The 19660-nt window shown below is 43.7% G+C and overlaps 1 protein-coding gene across 2 annotated transcripts in view; it reads left to right on the top strand.

Moving 5' to 3' along the window:
• The window catches only part of crppa (CDP-L-ribitol pyrophosphorylase A), a 31083-nt gene extending 11699 nt beyond the window's left edge, over nucleotides 1-19384 (top strand). Inside the window, exons 9-10 of one of the 2 annotated variants that reach the window (XM_056602179.1) lie at nucleotides 4090-4221; nucleotides 18706-19384. In XM_056602179.1, coding sequence (XP_056458154.1) covers nucleotides 4090-4221; nucleotides 18706-18813 — 240 coding nt within the window. In that variant the 3' untranslated portion in view covers nucleotides 18814-19384. The remainder of the gene's footprint in view (nucleotides 1-4089; nucleotides 4222-18705) is intronic. The other variant, XM_056602180.1, reaches the window with a different exon arrangement.
• The last annotated feature ends 276 nt before the right edge of the window (nucleotides 19385-19660 follow it).

The raw sequence follows: 19660 nt of genomic DNA, 5'->3' as shown, positions 1-19660 counted from the left end.
GTTTTGGATAAGAAAGTGTTGTTTATCTCTGTAGGTGTTGTTTTTGCTTTTGATCTGATGGGGCGATTAAACTAAGCGGTATTGGCAGAGATAAATGCATTTTTCGAACCAAATGCCTTATTAAAGTTAAAGGTGTTCTAGTCCTTTTAGATGTAGGCTGTTTTATTTTATCTAATTACCACAATTCGACTCTAGCCGTGAAGTTATTTAAAACTGTATCAAGGTGTTTTAAACCAGGGTAAAACAAGGACTCACTAGGCGCATACATGATGGTGGAAAGTGAGACTTCCCTCATGTCTTCTCTAACAACCTGCCCATTCTTCCTCCATGGCTCCTTGTGAGACAGCCCTCTTGTTTTAGGCCAATTTAGTGATGAGTGCCAGCATAAAGATTACCATGTTCTCTGATGTTGGGTATCAAAGGAGCATTTGAATCTCAATGTCAACCACACCACAACGCAGTGCTGGCATTTCAATGTAGAGATGGTGGAGAAGGAAGAATGAGGAAGAAAAGATGATACCATAATAAAATAAAATACATTTGAAAGCATATAAACACAAGGTAGGTTTTCATGTTTTAAATGGAAGAGCAGGATGTTTATTTTACTTCCTCAACCTTCCACTCAAATGTTCAAATTCCATGCTGTTTTTCTTCAACTCAAAAAGTGGCTTATTTTGAAGCAGCTGAATGGCCAAGAGGCATAAATAATCCCATACCCTCATTGGAGTCCCCACCACAGGCAAACCACCCCTCTGCCATTGTAGGTTACAACACACCCGTGTTATTTTTGTTATCTTCTTATTAAATAAACAAACCCTACCCTTTATAGCATTGGTTCTCAAAGTGCGGCCCGCGGGCCAATGGCGGCCCGCGGAATCATTCCTGGCGGCCCGCAATGACATACATAATTATGTAAGTCATATATAAAAATTATATATATTATTATATCAATATTCATTTATTCAAAAATAAATGAATATAAATAGAAAAGTCGACTCTCTCTAGCTTTCAATTAATCCTTTTACATTTGTTAGTTTTAATCCGACTGTACATTACTTTGAAAGGCTGAACCTTAGTTTCGGGATTTACGCCTCATGCCCACTACCTCCGTCCGTTGACTGATCCCCATTGACTTTGAATGGGGACGGACACGCAATGAATTGTGGATCCGTGCGCTGAAGGCTCCGTCAAAAAGTTGAAAATTTTTTCACTTTTTTTTTTCGGCAGCGACGGATCCGTCATCCAATCAGAACACGTATGCAAATTTAAGCACTGTGACACTACTCGGGCTCTGACGACCCTGGAAACCACCCCCATCCGTCAGCCACGCCTTCTGAGTCCTTTGACTGACGGTGCAGTGGGCACAAGGCGTTAGACCTCACTTGACCCAAATTTTGGGTTCCTAAATTGGCCCTCATTTGTCAAAACTTTGAGTACCCCTGCTTTATAGGATGGCTAAAAGTACAAGTCAGAAGGACAACTGTACTGTTCAACTCTACTCCAATTGGTGTATAAAGACATGGACCTCTGTGTGGTTTTGTAGATCTCAGTTTCAGAAGATGGGCCAACAATTTTAGATGTGTGAACGTCGTAATATTCCATAGTTTGTCATTAGGTAAGCGCTGTGACGTTAAAGATGCTGAAGGTCCTTGTTTCAGTGGTTTTCAAATAATTAAGCAATTAGAATTATCCTTGTTGCCCATCCAGCATTTATATTACAACGGATCCCCCTGGAGATGGACATTCGCATATCTATGAGTTAGAGTTTTGAGAACGAGGCTGTTGTTTGAGGCTATGTTCTTCATTCATGTCTGGTTATCTTCTCCCCGAGGAGCACACAATGCTAAGGTAATGTTTGTAAATGCTAATAATAGGTTTTCTTAAATGCATTGGCCTATAAAACTAATGCTATTTCATGTTATTCTACTTCTACTACTTATCATTATTATAATACGTCTACTTATCATACTAACGCTTCATCATACTATTATCCATTGGTTCAAACATTATCAATTCAGCTATTTGTTTAACTGAAACCCTTTTTAAACTGTTTGACATTATTCAAATGGTTTGTATGTTGATAGTGTTCATTTACTCCATTCAGACTTTCATCCTTGAAAGTCTGAACTGTATTCCAATATTTTCACTTGAGTTCGGCCACACATCATTTCTATAATCAAAGTGCTAGTTAACACATTTTTAAGTTAATTTTGCACGACAGCACTCTTCGCATATTCTGCAAGAAATGCATTTTCTTTTTAGAATCCCAGCTATCACCTCTGTAACATTTCCCACACTATGAATGAACTTTGCTTTGCACGTCTATGAAAGCAGACATCTGCAGCACCATGGATCCTGTTTCCCTGAAGTACTACTTAAAAAAATGTCACCTGTACTCCACCTCAGGCTTCCGCAGCAACTCTTTGGCTGTTTAGAAACCCAATACGTCCCAGGGGAGAAGCCTACTGTTTGGTCTACTTCAAATGCCTGCATCAGCTGCAGATGGGGGGGGGGAGTTTCATAAAAGGACTTGTGAACCAGAGTAACATTTACTTTAGAAATATCCAGAGAAATCAAATGGTTATCTTATTTATAAGGTCAAGCTGACTTGTGGAGGTTAATTCCCCCTGGTTGTTTTTTTCTCTTTTTCTATTAAATCAGAAGCATACTACTTGACCATTGCTAATTGTCCTTACTCCTAACACAAAGATGCAATGTGGCAAATCACAGAACCAGCAAATTATCAGAGCATCCAAAAAAATATTAACATGCAAACGGAACATAGCAACATAGCAAAAGAAACAAATTTTAAGTAAAATGGCAGAAATGCCTTGTCTGTAGCTCACCGACTTCCTGAAACAGTTACTCAAACATGACAATGTTATTCATTCATGAAATTCACAGTTTAAGGGAAATCTTTATGAAAACAAGAAGAGCTGCTTTTCCTAAGATCCAATGTAATGCTTTGAAATGTTCAAGTGTTTGGAATGATGTTATGACGTTGGTACAAACAGTAAAAGAGGCTAAAGGAAAGTCAAGTCAATGCCTACTTTAGTACTTTCTCTACCTTTGTATTTTCGCTGGCCAGCACTGTCGTGTCCATGTGAATTTGCTACTCCAGGAGTGTGTTGCAGGGTCACATCTATGCAATAGCACATGCAGGGGCCCTTAGTCTTGCAATAGCAAAGCAAGGCGTTAGATATACATCGCAGAGTCTCCCTCCTCTACACCACCAATTTGCGCTGCATAAAATTGGTGTTTGCTGGAGGCAATTCTGCTGTCAAGAGAAACCCCTAGCTGAGCACACGGCCCCTGAAAACACTTAGGTTTATCCTGTAGGATCCCCCAACACCGTATGGCTGCTCGGGCCCCTGGTTCACAGGGGCCAGGGAACCATCCCTTCAGGGGAGCTAAGGGTTCTCCTGTTCTATTCTGCCCTTGTGCTGTGCGTCCCTCAGCATCGCCAGCAGGGCTCCAGGAGGCTGATTGAGTAATGTAATCAAACCTAAGTGTTTCAGACTGTTATAAATGCACACCCTGAGCCATTATGAGAGTATAATTATGTATTATTACGCACATCTATTTTGACACTTTTGACATACCGTGTGTCAGGGTTGTTTTTCAATGATATACATTTATTCAGACCTCCATGACAAAATAATTGCATAGCAGTGATGGCTATGAGCCTCAGTAATAAGACAGTTAAAGGGAATGGGCTTATTCAGTGAATCAGGCACCTTAATTGATTTCTCTGGCCCATAGCTTTACATGCATATCCAGAGAGAATGAATTAAATACTTCTAATATCAAAATAGAAGAATCCAGGCAGGTTACTGCTTGTTGTACTGTTTTCTACTAAGCTTTATTCGTATTATTTATGAGTAGGTTTTGCTATGATGTACTTAATAAAACAAAAGTTCTACCATTAGGAAACTCTGTAAAGTGCAATACTATTGAATGTTAAACTTTTAATAAAATGGCCTATAAAGTTACAGTTGGAAAACAAATAAACTGTAATTGCTCCAGAACATTTTGATCACATAGAAGATGATACATGCTGATTGGGCACGGTTGGGTTTGTTTTGATAGGTGCGTTTGGAAACTTCAGATGGCATGTCCGTCAGTGAGACTGGGGCGGGGCATCTGCCATTGATGGAACTTGCATCAGCTGCCAAGCTCCAGAATATTCTACTCTACGGCATCCATTTTCTTCTCTCTGAGGTGAGACGTTTTTTTTGCCCATCCTTGTATTTTTAATTTAAAGATACTACGTGTAAGAATCCCAAATTCCTTCTCATTAGTGGCCCCTTTGGCTGGTAAGGGAACTGAAGCCTGCTCAAGGTTGCACATTAACACTGGTGTGTGAGCTCCGTGAGTTCAGACATAACAATCATAAACTGATAGCTGTTAGTTATAATCATAAATAAACATAATTATAACATAGATAAAGACATTCATGCCATTGTCCTCCAAACCGTTCAGCTTGCTGCTAAACCATCCTGCCCCTTTCGTCAAGTCCACAACATAATAATACAAATAATATCATCTTTCAATTAATATCACGATTTAAAAAAAATAATTGCTGCAATTTTGCACCAAAAACCCTAACCCACCATTGCTATCCTGACCTTCTGCTTGACTATCATTGGTTTAATTTGAGAGGAGGCAATAAAAGGCTCTAAAGGTGCTTAAGGCATAAAAGACCCCTCATCTGACCAGCACATGTCCCATGAAGGCGTCAGCCACCAGTCCTGGTTAAGCTGCTCTTTCTGGGAGTCCTGACTGAGACTGCCCCCCCAAGCCTTTCACCAGGGTCAGTGGAGTTTAAGGGGGGAATTGGAATTCAGAACTAGGTTATTATCTGACTACATAACGGTGAAGGTTATTCATTTCATACAATCACATTTGTCTCTTTTGTCAGACTATATGCTAATCATCAAGTCATCCCACCCTCTACTCGTCACTTTTTATTTTTTCTTGCACAGCAAAGCAGAATTTCCGTATGTGTTGTTGGACTCTTTATGTCGTTGTTCATGAGTTATGCTCTTGATGACAGCAGCATCAGGGACAAATGAGGTCTCCTGGCAGACTGATTCCCTCTCACAAACCACTGGCAAAACCCCCATGCCAGAGACTGTCTGGGTACAGTGTTTTTTATAAAGTTTTGTGAATGGCCCCGCGGAGAAATAAGTGAAGGATGAACTACAGATGGAGCCTGGTTATTAAAAGAGGAAAAAGAAAGAACACATTTTTGGTGTTGTCGGTTAGTTCAAGATTTGAGAGGAGATCTGAGTGAATTTCACAGGGTCAACCAAGACATACCTAGATGGATGGCTCGCTCCTTAGCCGGCAAGTCCGGTGAAATTGCAATGGTTCCCATGTGAACTATCTTCTGTTATCGTCTGTGTTACCCCACCAGGTCTTAGTTACCCCCGGCAATGAATTGAGACTAATGCTGTTAATACGTGATATGACCCCAAGTCTTGGAAGAAGAAGAAGGGGGAGAGATCAGAGATGACGGGGGCTGCATACGGCATGACGGACTGCTTATCTTATGAGATAGTCGAGACGGCGAATATGGCCTCGCATAAATCACTGTATGATTTTTGTTTTGTTGTTATAATAACGATAACTATTCCCAGATGGCCGTATTCATCCTTGTCACGAGCACTGCCAGCTCTTCCCTTGTCTGGCTTAGAGGCGCACAAGGATGTGATGTTGATGACAATGATGATGGTCGAACATTTGGTTTAGCTTTTATTTCTCCTGAGTTTAAAAAGAATACCAGGAAATTGCCATCTCCAAGCTGTGTAAACTAAAAAACATTCCAACCTCCCCATCTCGATTTCCTTAACCACAAATCACAAGTATAACTGGTAAATATTTGAATGGTTTCACAGTGTTAATAGATTATTATATTCAATAAGTTAAAGGTGTAACCTGTAACTAATGTACCTAAATGTAACTAAAATGATCATGATAAATGATCATGATAAAAAAACAAGCTCCAAAAACAATGGTACTGCTAATGCCAGTTTCTTTCTGTGGACTGTGTGTTATGATATACTATTATCCGGGTACCCAAGGTTCCCTGATAAGAAACTAATTGGCATATGAACAAAGCGTGCTGCAGCCATGGAAGCAAACCAATTAACTGGATCATACTAGAGTTTGTTGTTGGCATTGCATTTGAAAGATGGACACAGCTTAGAGCCCAGAAAGATCTCCAAATGGATTCCACATGAGCTGGCTTGTGATTTGCAAACGTATAAATTAGCTTATGAATTTACAGTGTAGGAATTGTCATTGCTTGTCCTTGTCTAACCATAATATAATAAATTTGCTCCCCTCAAACTATAATGATGAGCTTGGCTCGTCTTGCCCTTGGGTTCGTACATGGTCCCCATTCTGGCAACCCGACTTTAAAGGTACCATTTGGTTGAAAAATGTCCTTCAAACCAAAGTACATTTTAGAGTAAAAAATTATGATGGCTACCTTTTAAAGTTGATTGTTGAAAAATAGTTGAAAATATGATTATATGATTGGTACAGCTACGGAATTTGTTTTCATGGTAAAATATGATTATAGAAAATGAAATACATTTTAAAATGAACATTGTATTGCCATGTCTTTTTTAAGATTATTTCTAGATGTGGGTGAATGTTATTTTAGATTTGATGACCACCCGATAGAGTAAGAGACTGATCAGATTTGCAGCGCAATAGAAAGACATTGTATTTAGTTTCTTCTCCGAAGAAACCCAATGTTTTGGGTGTTTTTCTTTACTTGAATGTCTTCTAATGGGAAACCATGATGCAGTGTCAACAATTTTGCAACGTTGTCCTTGTGATGAACAGAAAACAAAATCTTCGATTACATTTTCAACATCAATATTATTGCTTGGGAAAACAAGATTTTTGTTTGTAAACTTTATAAAATTCGGGCATGAAGCATCTGTTTTTGTATATTTTTGCTTTCGATATTGAAAGACTATTTATACTGAATGTGAGTATTTATTTTCCAGCGGAACATAAATGTTCACATTCATTTATTTTTGTAACCACAAATCAAAAGTGGGTAAATACCTGAAATATCTGGAACACGGACGAAGGAACTTTAGCTGTTTCATTGCTTTGTCCGAAAAGAGCTGTTGTCAATTTCATTCATGTTCTTCAGCCAAATATTTACCAACTTTTTGAGGCACTGATGAAGTATGAAGGATAGAAAATGATTACTGGCTATTTGCTTTGACAACTTAAACGTACGGCATAAAATTTGTATTCATACGGAACAAAAATATGATGTTGTCAAGACCCGAGATTTTCCATTTCCTTTCATGAGTATAATATGAAGTGATTCCATGTTTTATAAAAAAAAGAAAAAAGTTAGATTTTCTACCTTTTCAAGGGAGCATCTTCTAATAAGTCCTGATCCAAACAAACTAAGTGGGTATCCAAAGATTCCCTTGACAGATTGGAAGCCCCTCCATCTTCTCAGACCTAGTGTATTGTTGGTTTAATTTTAACCCTTTCTCAGACTTTTTCTTTGTCAAAACCTGAATGAATATCAAAAATCACTCTGCCTCTACAAAGTCTGGTTATCAACTGGAGAGAATTTAATACGAAAAGTAAAACACCATATGACTCAGATTCTTTAAATACCACATTAAAGGAAATCATGAATCACAACTGGCCATTTGGAAAAGCTTGGTTAATAACTTTCCATTAATTTCCATTGAATGTAAGTAAATCTACATTTAATGTACAAGCAATGGTTTGAATGGGAATTTCCTTTTGATGTGGCAGCGGTGCCCCACCTTGTACAACCTCACACAAGGCCTCTTTAGACCCTGAGTGAGTCTAGCTTTGTCTCCTAATATAAAACGTGTCCTAAGTTTGATCCATCTTGATTCAAGAGAAGAGTAGGAACAGGCGTTGTCAAAAGCTGGTCAGGCCTTTCTGCCCCCGTTACGGACTCCAGCAGACCGTCCAGACCATCGGATCACAAGTTGTGTTAAGATGGATGACTTATGACAGAGCTGTTGTCTGGCAGTTCGATAGCCAAACCCGAGACCAACAACGGTGGTAAGCCGATAGGGCGATGGTGTGAAAACAGTGACGGAGGATACCTATCGGTAACCACTGCAGTGGTAGGAAGTGTCACCAGACCGCAGCTACCCAACCTTTCCCCTCTCCCACCCCCCCCACCCCCCTCCCCACGCAGGTCCTGGCGACCTGTCAGAGGGTGAAAAGCGAGTTGTCACGGTGATGTATGGGGGTTGTAATCCACTGCAGTGAGAGCCCTGATGTTTACCCAACCCCGCGCTTCCTTTTCCTCAAAGAGTGCCGAACAAGAGCGCTGAATCCGAGAAGAGATTAGCCGCGCGGCAGAGAAAGGCGAGGGGCTGACGAAGAAGACAGAGAGAGAGCGAGAGGGAGAGGTGCAGAGATACAGGGGGGAGAAGGAGCCGATGGGGAAGGGGCTCTATAGGTCTTTTCTCCTCTGTCTGTGTAGATCTACCTACGACAGGTGAAACCATACACGCCCCCCGCCCCCCCAGCTGGTGCGCCAGCCACAGTCACCCAGGGGGCTGCACCCGGGCCGGGGTCATGGGAGAGCAGCGGGGGTGGTGGCGAGCGCCGTCTCTCTGCGGTTACAGCACGCTCCCAGCCTTTATTACCCCCGCCGTCGCCCCCCGGCGTGAGCCCGGCTGCCCGCTCTGGGTCCAGACGTGGGAGATATCCTGTAACACGCACCAACGCGCACACGGCAGATACACCGACATTCCCTGCTGTTAATGCGATACCTTGTCTGTTTATTTTAGTTTCCTTTTGATTTTTGATTTTTTAACTCAATTGCTGTAGATTCAAGCAAAATGTGAACAGTATAGAGAAAATTTTATTTTTTGGGTTGTGCCAAAGGTGGAAATCCAAATCGCATAGGAAAGAGCTGCAAGGCCTTCAAAGCAAAAGTAACGACGAGATGAGATGCAGACCTCCACAAGCTTGTTCTCACATTTTATATCTACAGCCCGCCTTCCCTAGTCTCCTCTGAATTGCCTGCACTTGGCCTCAGCCTCACACTCCAATATGGGCCATGTCTGTTCACACACTACTTCCCTCCGTCCACCAGCACCGGCTCCCTGGCCCCATCAGCAGACGCTTGTTTGTCCTTCATAACTCTTCATCTCCTGTGATCCAACTCTAAACGTGTGGATTAGTGACATGGGGGTCCGGCCTCAGTCGTACATCAGATGTCTCCATCCAGACAGAAGCCGGGGCCCCGGGGCCCCCTCCGTGGTGATGTATCTGCAGAGTGTTAAGGTCAGAGCTTCGGGGAGAGGCCCGAGCGGCCCGACATGTGCAGCGTATCAGGCCCTCTCCCAAGCTCGCTCTCTCCCAAGCTCGCTCTCTCCCAAGCTCGCTCTCTCCCAAGCGTGCCAGATGTTTGTCGGTATGTGTGAAACTCAACCGCTGGAGTTTGGCTAGAGAAATTAGACATACCAAAGCGATGTTTACCCAGCTTTGATATCTTAGATTAAAAAGAACCAGAGGACTCGATGATGTTATGAAGAGAGAGCTCTTACAAACAGGATATGTGTACTTTTTAAAAAGAAGGCACTTTGCAATTGGTTTGTAAACAGTCAATCAGCCATTAAGAAACCAGTCCAGAAAGGCATTCTTGTGTGTGTTTATTTTACCATACTGCTTGGTGCTGAGCGGCATGTGACCACCCACCTTAGAGCTGGTTTCAGTTTGCGGCACTTCAATTATGTTGTGGGGAAAGGAGCTCAACGTGGATGAAATGTGTGGTGTTGGAGCCCGGAGTTAACCTTTAGTCAGCTTTGCCTGTTGGTGTGTTTGCACAGGGACCTCTGCTTGGGATTTCTTGTTAAGTGTATTTAAGGTTGGTGGGAAAATTGGCACGGAGAGGGTAGACACACAGACACACACACACACACACACACACACACACACACACACACACACACACACACACACACACACACACACACACACACACACACACACACACACACACACCAAGCCACCAGTGTGAGAAACTAGTATAGCACAGCCACCCGTACGGGCTGTCTGTGGGTGGTAAGTTGATCTGCGGATGCTAGCAGCCAGGGCAACAACCAACCACTATGTCGGAAGTTGTGTTCCTCAACAGGCGGATAAAACCGTGGTGAAACCGTGACCATGGGGATTGAACTTCGCTCCAAGGGGTGATGGAAAACCATTTCAAGTGTGACAGATTTCCTGTACAGAAAGTTATGACCAACCTGGTTTCAAAGACCTTTATGAACACAGCCCACCCTAGTTTAAGACCCGGCTTGAAGTCAGGCGTAGGAATTGTTATTGACACGTTTAGTCAACTGACACATGAAAACAATTTCCGTAGCTGTTTCCTTCCGCCTCCTCCTGAACGTCGCCCCCTTCCTGGCTGAGCATCCCCCCCCCTGATGTTTAGTCTTCCGAGTGCGGTTATTTGGATAGTGGTGTAAATTCACCGTGCTACACCTAGACTTGTATGTGTTCCTGAGGTTCTATAGGCCCGTGATTACATACTTTGTTGAGTGGGAGTGAGGTCACCCAGGGACCAGGATGTGTCTCCGTCAGTCTCGTTCCAATCCAAGGTGCATCGTAGGTAATGACAGTGGGTGTGGATTCCCCCAGTGTACTTTCTATATGACCCGTGATAGCTGTGACTTTATAAACATGTTAAACACTATCTGGTGTGATAAGCAATTGAAGCGTGACTTTTATCTGCCTGTTGGACTGACTGAGTGGGTGTGTGTGTGTGTGTGCTGCAGCTTGTGTGTGTGTGTGTGTGTGTGTGTGTGTGTGTGTGTGTGTGTGTGTGTGTGTGTGTGTGTGTGTGTGTGTGTGTGTGTGTGTGTGTGTGTGTGTGTGTGTGTGTGTGTGTGTGTGTGTGTGTTGCGGGGCTCCCTCACTGCTTTTGGGGCTTTGGTATGTCTCGCACATTAATCCTCCTGCCTGTGCGTTCATACCTCCTTGACTAAAGGTTCATTGTTCGCCGCACTGTTGTGAGACACGTCTGTCGCTGAGTCAAACTCAAACAAAGTCATCACTCAGCAACACCGGGTGAAAGGGGCCGGTATTCACAGTTAGACGATCCACTGGGAACCAGCCAGCACTCTCTGGCCATTATTCTTCCTCTCATTATTATCTCCTCCTCACTGCAGTGCTCTGGTCTCTCGCTCCTCACCAGTGGTGTTGTGCCCACTGTGGTAAAGAGACGAGGGAGATGAAGTCCAACATTCCGCTGACAAAGATGTTTTATTGGCTCGGTGGAACCCACACCACCCCCCTCCCCCTGTCGCCTTACAGGACAGGATATTTTGGAAACTGTAGAAAATGCATCCAAACCTTGGATCTGGTCCTTCTGCATTAGGGATGGACAAAATTATTATTTTCCGGGAACTAGTTCTTTCAGTTAAGTTCACTATAAAGATTTGTTTGTTTGATTCGTTCGTTACGTCAGATTACGCCATTTGGTGTCTGCCCCCCCCCCCGCGAGACGGCCCTGAGCATAATTTAAGCGATTTCTAGGCTCTACCCCCGTGAAAATCAACAAGATATACTATATAGTATACGGTAACTAAAAGTCCCACCAATATTTATACCACTTGCTTACTCTCTATATGTCAATCATGGTTTTATACTTATAATTGTATTTTACTTTACATTTTATTCTTCATTATTCAGGCATTACAGAACTTTCATGGTCATAAATAAAAAATACGAACTGCTGTTTAATTTCTTTGTTTGTTCTCGAATTGACGTACAATGGAGCAAAGACTCCTGGGATTGGGAAATGCGTTTATCCAATAAACAGATGGAGGTCAAGTCTATTTTCAGAAATGTAGGGGGATATATGAGTGGCCCCAAGTCGAAGATAGGGACAGACACCAAGATACGTCAGACAGAGAAAGCGTGCATATTCGACGGTACCGCCTTGTCATTTGTTTACCCAGGTGCCATGGCAACAGCATTGCTACCTCTCATTGGCTGAATCTTTGAGAACGTTGTAGACTGAATCAATATAAGTCACAGGGAGACGAAGCTCTGTTGGTTTGTATATTTTATTTACGTGACCATATTTTGGTTTATGTTAAAAATAAAAAGAATCAAAGAACCAGTTCTTCTTGTTTTGGGGAACCAGTTCTTGTCGTTCGGGATTCGTTCGTTGTGAACGAATCGGTCGCGACCGACTCATCCCTATTCTGCATTAGAGAGATTGTGTTGTGCTTGTGCAGGAGGCCCTATAAAGTATTTATCTTTTCTTTTTCTTTCTTTTTTTATTCGTCATCTTTGGAGAGTCTACAAGAACATACAATCACTGGTTGGAAAAATAGATGGGCCCAGAGATATATTCATATATTCATACTTTCATTCGTTTATTCTTTCTTGCCAACTGTGTGGATATTGTGTGGAGTTAAAATGACATGGGTATTGAAACCACGGAGGACCAGTCAACTGCAGTGAACACCTAAATATGCATAATCCACTAACACTCTCCCTGTGTTGAACAATCTCAAGAAAAGAATCACAAGCGCCATATTGGCCGCTTCTTATACTTCTACCTTGAGTAATTCTCAAACGTGTTGCTGGTTTTAGGTGTAAGTAAGACAGGTGAAGGTACTTTATCCCCTTACACCAAGCAAGAACTATGTTCCCTGCCCAGTCATTTCTCGACCGGTTGGATTACGGTTGGATAGTAAGCCTTTCAGCAAACGAAACTGCCGGTTTCTCGCCTGTTTCCACATTATTTTATTCTCCAGCCAACACGATAGATTCAACAAGCTTAAGCAAATGCAATCCAACCAGTAGCCTTCCTAGACCTGAGATGGAACATGGTTCCATTAGCAGTGTTTATAGTATATAGGGTTCTAATCAGGGCTTGCGGAGCGGTCAGTAATTGGACCTGTAGCCCCTGGCTACTGCCTGTCTTCAGTGAGACATTGAGGGAGGGGGGGGGGGGGTGTTAGGGGCAGGATTACAATAACCACTAAGGGTCAGGCTGTCAGAAGCCATGAAACCGTATCCCCTCTTGCAGGGAAGCACAAGGTGTATTTCACCTCCGTTTTAGCGCTGGAACTTGGTGCACAGGTCACTTGGGGAGATTTCTGCTAAGTAATTACTTTTAGCAAGGGCAGTACACCAATGGGATGGTGTTCAGTTCAATGCAGGCTGGCCCGGATACAACATTTCAAGTTTTGGATAATTCTTGTAACTGTTATTGAGGGCTATACTAATATTTTCTTGAGTTGACTTGAGGTTTTTCAGACGAAATTGACCTGATCTGACCATTATCTGAACCAATATATAAATTAAGAAAAATAAATTCCTTGTGTGAATAATTCCCTGCCTGGATCGGAGCCGGCAAAGACCACTATAGCAGAATCCCGTTTTTATTGCTGCAGCTTCCGCCAAGTTTTATAAAATGTCATGAAGTGGCAATTATACAACTGGGCCTGGTAGCTAGTCTAATCCAAACAGCTCTTTCAGTAACCTTGGCCAGTGGCACCGTGCCAAGCCAACCCAGGATCCATTTGTCAGTTGGGACCGGGGGGCCCTGGCGCAGTTGAGAACAGAAGTGGAAGCCCACGGCAGCAAGAAAGCCATCCCCCCAGGTGTGGGGGCCACTGGTTAACACAGGGGACCGACACAGGCGTGCAAATGATCAGGCGTCTAAAGAGACCTAATTGCCGAATACTTTGTCCTCCGATGCCGGCTTGTGTGGCGCAGTGTGCCTTCCTCTTGGATGGAAAGATTGATAGCATCTGGTCCATGTAAGATTTGTTAGTCTGGAGGTGGCTTATTGTGTGGTCTGGCGGTGCTTTCTTACTGACTTAATTCTCACTCCCTCGCGCTCTCTCTCTCCGTCTTTTCTCACTCTGTCTTCTCTCACTCCTTTCCTTTTCTTTTTCAAAGACCTGCCGCTTTATTCGGCTTGTCAAAGTCCCTTTCTCTCAAAAAAGAAAGGAAAAAATAGAAGCTAATGATTGAAGTTCCATTGCGTAAACTTGTGGTGGCAGTTTGGAATAACAAGAGGCCGCGCGGCGGTTTCATGCATTTGTGCGTGCAATTGAAAACATATTCCTTATAGCAACTGTCTGGGCAGGCGCATGAAGGTATATTGCATTAGTTATAGTTCATTGTCAAGTTCAGCCATTATTAAATTGTTTATGATCATGATGGCGTATCACTTTTTCAATATTCAATATTCCCTTGGAGCGGGAATGTGTTTACTTGGAGACGATTGAGGGGAAAATGGTGGGAGTAACAATGGCTCCAGCAGGACCATTACGTACTTGTGTCCCCCCTGATACCAGTTCATACGTGTGCTGACAGTTCCAATAGTTTAACAAGAGACCCACCAAGAGAGGCGATATTAAAGACCATGCAGGCCACCAGGGGACGAATGTGTCACTAATCGATGTAGCAGGGGCTTGTCCTGTCGGTGGAAAGGAAAGCGTTTCAGAACTCAAATGTGCCTCTATCTCATTTTTAATATTTCATACATTCCTGGTGACGGCAAACCCCCCAACGCCCCCCCCCCCCCTCCACTAATGTGAATAAATGATGATGCTTCTGGCAGTCCGAGCCTGGAGCGATGATGCATGCTAGTTTATCATCCTGAAGTGGAACGCAATGCTCTCTCTCTCTCTCTCTCTCTCTCTCTCTCTCTCTCTCTCTCTCTCTCTCTCTCTCTCTCATCTCTCTCTCTCGCTCTCTCTCTCATCTCTCTCTCCTCTCTCTCCGTCTCTCTCTCTCTCTCTCTCTCTCTCTCTCTCTCCATCTCTCTCTCTCTCTCTCTCTCTCTCTCTCTCTCTCTCTCTCTCTCTCTCTCTCTCTCTCTCTCTCTCTCTCTCTCTCTCTCTCGTCTAATCAGGGTCAAATAAAAAGGTAACTGGTGATCGTGTTAATCCCGTTATTTCCTAATCCTCCCCCCTGTTTACAGCCCTTAAAGCTTTGGCAGCAAAGACAGTCCTCGGCAGTGAAGGACTCCACACCGTACACACAATACAAAGTGCCCACTAGCGCAAACGGCTAAATCAACCATGCTAATTAAGAGCGGTTTTCCATCCCATGGGCTCTATTACACTTCAAGTCCTTCAGGGATGGGTTTCTTTGTCTGACGTCCGTCCAACAGCTACGTGTGTGTGTGTGTGTGTGTGTGTGTGTGTGTGTGTGTGTGTGTGTGTGTGTGTGTGTGTGTGTGTGTGTGTGTGTGTGTGTGTGTGTGTGTGTGTGTGTGTGTGTGTGTGTTTTAGAGGGGCTCTTGGGGGCCCTAGTGCTTCCTAAATGCTTCCCCAGGTCCTCTTACTGCCCTGGAGGAGACACCATGACAGACATGGTGGAAAAACCTCTCCTTCATATGCCCCACAGGACGTGTTCAAAGCTGTGATGATGATTAAGATGATGGAGTTCTGGCGACATTAAAATCCCACCCGGATCGGATAGCTGTGTGTGTGTGTGTGTGTGTGTGTGTGTGTGTGTGTGTGTGTGTGTGTGTGTGTGTGTGTGTGTGTGTGTGTGTGTGTGTGTGTGTGTGTGTGTGTGTGTGTGTGTGTGTGTGTGTGTGTGTGTGTGTGTGTGTGTTGGCTATCAGCTATCCCCTTTTCTTGCGTGTGTGAATGATTGCACGATGTACATAAATTAGTGTGGCTATTTGTGCATGTGTTGATTGATTGTGTGAGAGAGGGAGAGGTCACACTTGCATTAATATAGTGTGTCTATATTTATATGTGTGTCAAATGTGGGAATATACCCAGTATCCCGGGGTCTTTCCCGCGCGATTGTGGACAAATAAGATGTGTGAGACTTCTTTGTGTATGCGTGTCGGTTTTGTCTCTGCGTGTCCTGGTGCTCACCCTTGGACGTTCTCGTGCCCATAACAAGAGGGCAGCCAGCGTGCTTTTGGTTTGCAGCCGCCTCTCTGCATCCTTGTGAGTGGATTCTGTCAAGCCTCACCACTCCCAAGGCAACGGCAAAGATGTGTCTGTGGTACAGCCCGGGTCAGGATGAGGATAGAGCTCGTTTAAGACCAGACCATCCCCATCCACTAGCTGGAGTCCAGAAAAAAAAGAACAGCAGCCCACAGCCCAGCAGCTATCACTCAGTTATTTATCCTCTCCCTCGCACACCCGCCAGATCCATTTCAGCCTGAGAGCGGTCGGGTATGCAAATGTCCAGAGCCAACCATGTTTGTTGCCTTTCAGGCTATGCGATCCCCGGGTTTGTTTGCGCTTGTCCAAATGCGGAGCGTGAGTTGACTGGCAGTTGTGACGGGGTAGATCTGCGCCACGAGCCAAAAAACACTTCAAATCAGGCATTTGTGTTCCAGTGTGCAGGCGATTACTTGATTTAATAATACATTCTCCTCTTTTTTACGAGGTATGATTCATTGAGAAGAATGCGTATCTGGAGACGGGGAATACACTCCACAGCGGAGTCTCAGACGAAGCTTTGATCCGCCTTGGTGATCCCGGCCCATTTTCTTTTTCTTTTTAATGTTTGCTTCTTTTTTTTTTACTAATCATTTGTGCGTGCGTACACGTATAAAGTGTGTTTTTGTTTTGCGTCCATCAGAAGAGAGGCCTGTAATAGAGTCATTAGTTGTGGTTTGGGGAGAGGTAGCCGTGTTCGAGCCCCGCCAGACGCCAGCTCCCCTAATGTTCCTCATCAATGCACATGGGTGGCAGCGGGCCACTCATCACATCACATGCACTCTCCCGTGGTGGCTGCACACCACGGCAGCAACACATGCAACAGCTCAAAAGACGTCCGTGTTAACTCCCTGATTGCTGCTAGATAACAGTCACACTCGGAATGCTTTCATCTAATTAATTGGTATAACGATAAAAAAAGATGCAAAGTTGCTTTGATTTCTTGACACTATAGTATGAAAGTCTGGGTCTCCAGAGGGCTCTGTGTGTTTTAGGTTTGTTATCTGCAGAGTTCTGTGGATTACAGATGCATTGGCTCACGTCCCCCCCCCCCTTATCTCCCTTTCAGCAATTAAACCCGAGGAGATTGACCCTGGTGCTCCATAAAGAAAACAGGAAATATTTGTGGTTCCCTTTGATTTCCTAAGAGTCTCGGACTTTGCATCTAAGAGGCAGAGAGCCAATAAGAATCAGGCAGAAAATGTGTGAACGCCATGCAGTTTCTGAGGCATGCAGAGACCCTGGAGTATTCTGCCACCACCGGTCTTCCTCTGGTTCCACTTTGCTGCCCGTGCTGCTTTAATCAACAAGGAGCCTGTCATCTCGCCGGGCTCTCCTCCGGTGCGCTCGCCTCAGCTCCGCTCGCGACCGGGCCCATGTGGAAAATGTGTGTCACCCTTCTTGAAGCGGTGCTGGTTCTGATTAGTTCTGATTCGGATCTGCTATTCCCGGGTTCCCTGGCTCTCCAGCTCCACATTATCCATAGTCGGTGGGCCTCGTGTCAGCGCTCGCCGCTCCTGCACCTTGACGCAGGTCTAAGGTCCGGGAGAGCAGATTGATGGCTGGCTGCTGCAGACGGTTTGGTTTGGAGACCCGCTAAGAGATGATTTCCTGGGTTTTCTAATGAAATAAAAACAGATGACTGTGCAGAGTGCGCAGCACCGGGTGGCAAGTTTGCCACCCGGTGCAACGTCAAAAGTGGGTTTCAACAAAGTGGTCATATTTGGGACTGAGGTAACCTGGTGAATACTTGACTCCTCGCCGAAGTGTCTGCAGCCTACCTGCATTGCTTGGCAACTCAATATTGGGACTAAATAGCATCTTCTGAGGGAGTGCATAGCAGGTAGGGGAAATACAAAGCTAGCAAGTTCCTTATGGACTATGTCTCTTTCGTCTGTGAAACTTGTGATTCTCAGATCAAAGCTGAGTCAATGCAGGACTTCTGTGACCTTGGGAACACTGGTCTAGGCAGTCAAAGTCCTTATAAGTAGAATGCACAGAACTGGGGAGGGGGGCATAGAATTAAAAAGGGATATTAAGCAGAGAGGCATCACCAAATCAAAACAACCACAACAGTGTATCTGGGCTTTTATTTTTAAACCAGAGGCAGAAGCAAATGAGAACTTAGAGAATGGTCGAATTTGTTCCTCTGACTTGTGGTGCTATGAAAGTCTGCCCAATATCATGCCCCATCAACGACAAAGTAGGCCGTCGTTCATTTGTCTCACACACAGCTTGCATTCGGCGATATTCATTTGAACCAACAAAGGTCCACCAACCCTTCACTTTATGCATCACATTGTCCTTTCCCCTGATGAGAAAATGTATTCTGCATGCTGATTGAACTAAACAAGGAATGATGCCCAAATCATTACGATTCCCTCTGTTAGTAGTTTCCTTATTTGTGTGATTAGCTGGGTTCTGTGAGATCCAAGGCCTTGCATGTCTTGTTTATTCAGTCTTGTCACTAGTGGCAGCACATTTTGTTCTGTTTTACGTCACTTTGCTTGCTTCATCCAGCTAATCTGTGTTTATCATCGTTCGGGACACAGCTCTCTTCATCCCTCAAATTCAAACCTTTGTCTTTATTGTATAATTTCACTGGCCTGTGGATATTATTTGTAGTTGCCTGTTGTAGCTCAACTCACCTTTGTTATGATCATCTGAGTGGTTAAATGATTAGACCATGCCCCTTTGTCTCCTCCCCTTGCTCTGTCTCCAGGAGGACGCCGGGTTCTCTGAGGGGTCAGTGAAGCGGTTGGCTGAGCTCACCTACACCTTGATCCATGACCGAAACGCCCTCCTGGCCGGGCAGATGCTGTGTGCCTGAACACAGGGAGCCGTACAGTAACCATGGTGATGTTGGACCCTGGAATGACGTACTGTGGATATTTGACATCTCCTGAAATGAGCTTCATGGCTTAAATCATGTCCAGCATGTTGAGCTGTTTTCATGTTAAACCTTAAGATACCACTCATAGTGTGTATATATATATATGTGTATTCATGCTCCAAGGGCCCCTTTGGGAAACATAAAGGTTCAACAAAAATCCCAAATTTGGTTTGATTCTTGATGCATTATCTAGGAGACGATTGTTGTGGTTAACTTCATGGGCATGTAGATGACTTGACAGGCGTTTTAATTCAAGTTCTTCCATTTCAAAACATCTCCCTCTAATTCTGAATAGATCAGGAATGTGGCTTGCAAGTGATTTCTGTACTAAAGAGTACAAACAGAATTGAGAGGAAGTATGTGAAACTGTAAATGTAAATGTTCACACATGTAAACATATTTACTTCTCAACACTGTATAAGGTTTAATTTCCCAAACTGATACACTAACATTGTGAATAAACATTACATGAAATAAAATGCTTTTTGGTAAAATCCTGTGTTTGTTGCTATTATTAAGAGATAGGCTTGTATAAAGGTTAAATATGAAGCATGTAAATGACTACTCTCGACATGCTCACTAGTGATAACACACAGTACACTTAATGGTTTACTACCTTCTTTGTGTAGCATTGTTTTGATCCTTCGAAGCCTCATCTTCCGCATTTATCTTCAGTGTGATCATCAGATCATAGCTTCCTAAGGCCTTAGGGCTCAGGGCCACATTCAATGTTAATTCCTTACTGAGACCACAGGTCATGCTGGCTAACGTTGGCTTGACTTGA

The sequence above is a fragment of the Gadus chalcogrammus genome, chromosome 11, assembly GCF_026213295.1.
Source record: "Gadus chalcogrammus isolate NIFS_2021 chromosome 11, NIFS_Gcha_1.0, whole genome shotgun sequence".
NCBI classification, from domain to species: Eukaryota; Metazoa; Chordata; class Actinopteri; order Gadiformes; family Gadidae; genus Gadus; species Gadus chalcogrammus.
The sequence above is the reverse complement of the archived record's forward strand: the minus strand, read 5'-3'. Positions and strand labels throughout refer to the sequence as shown.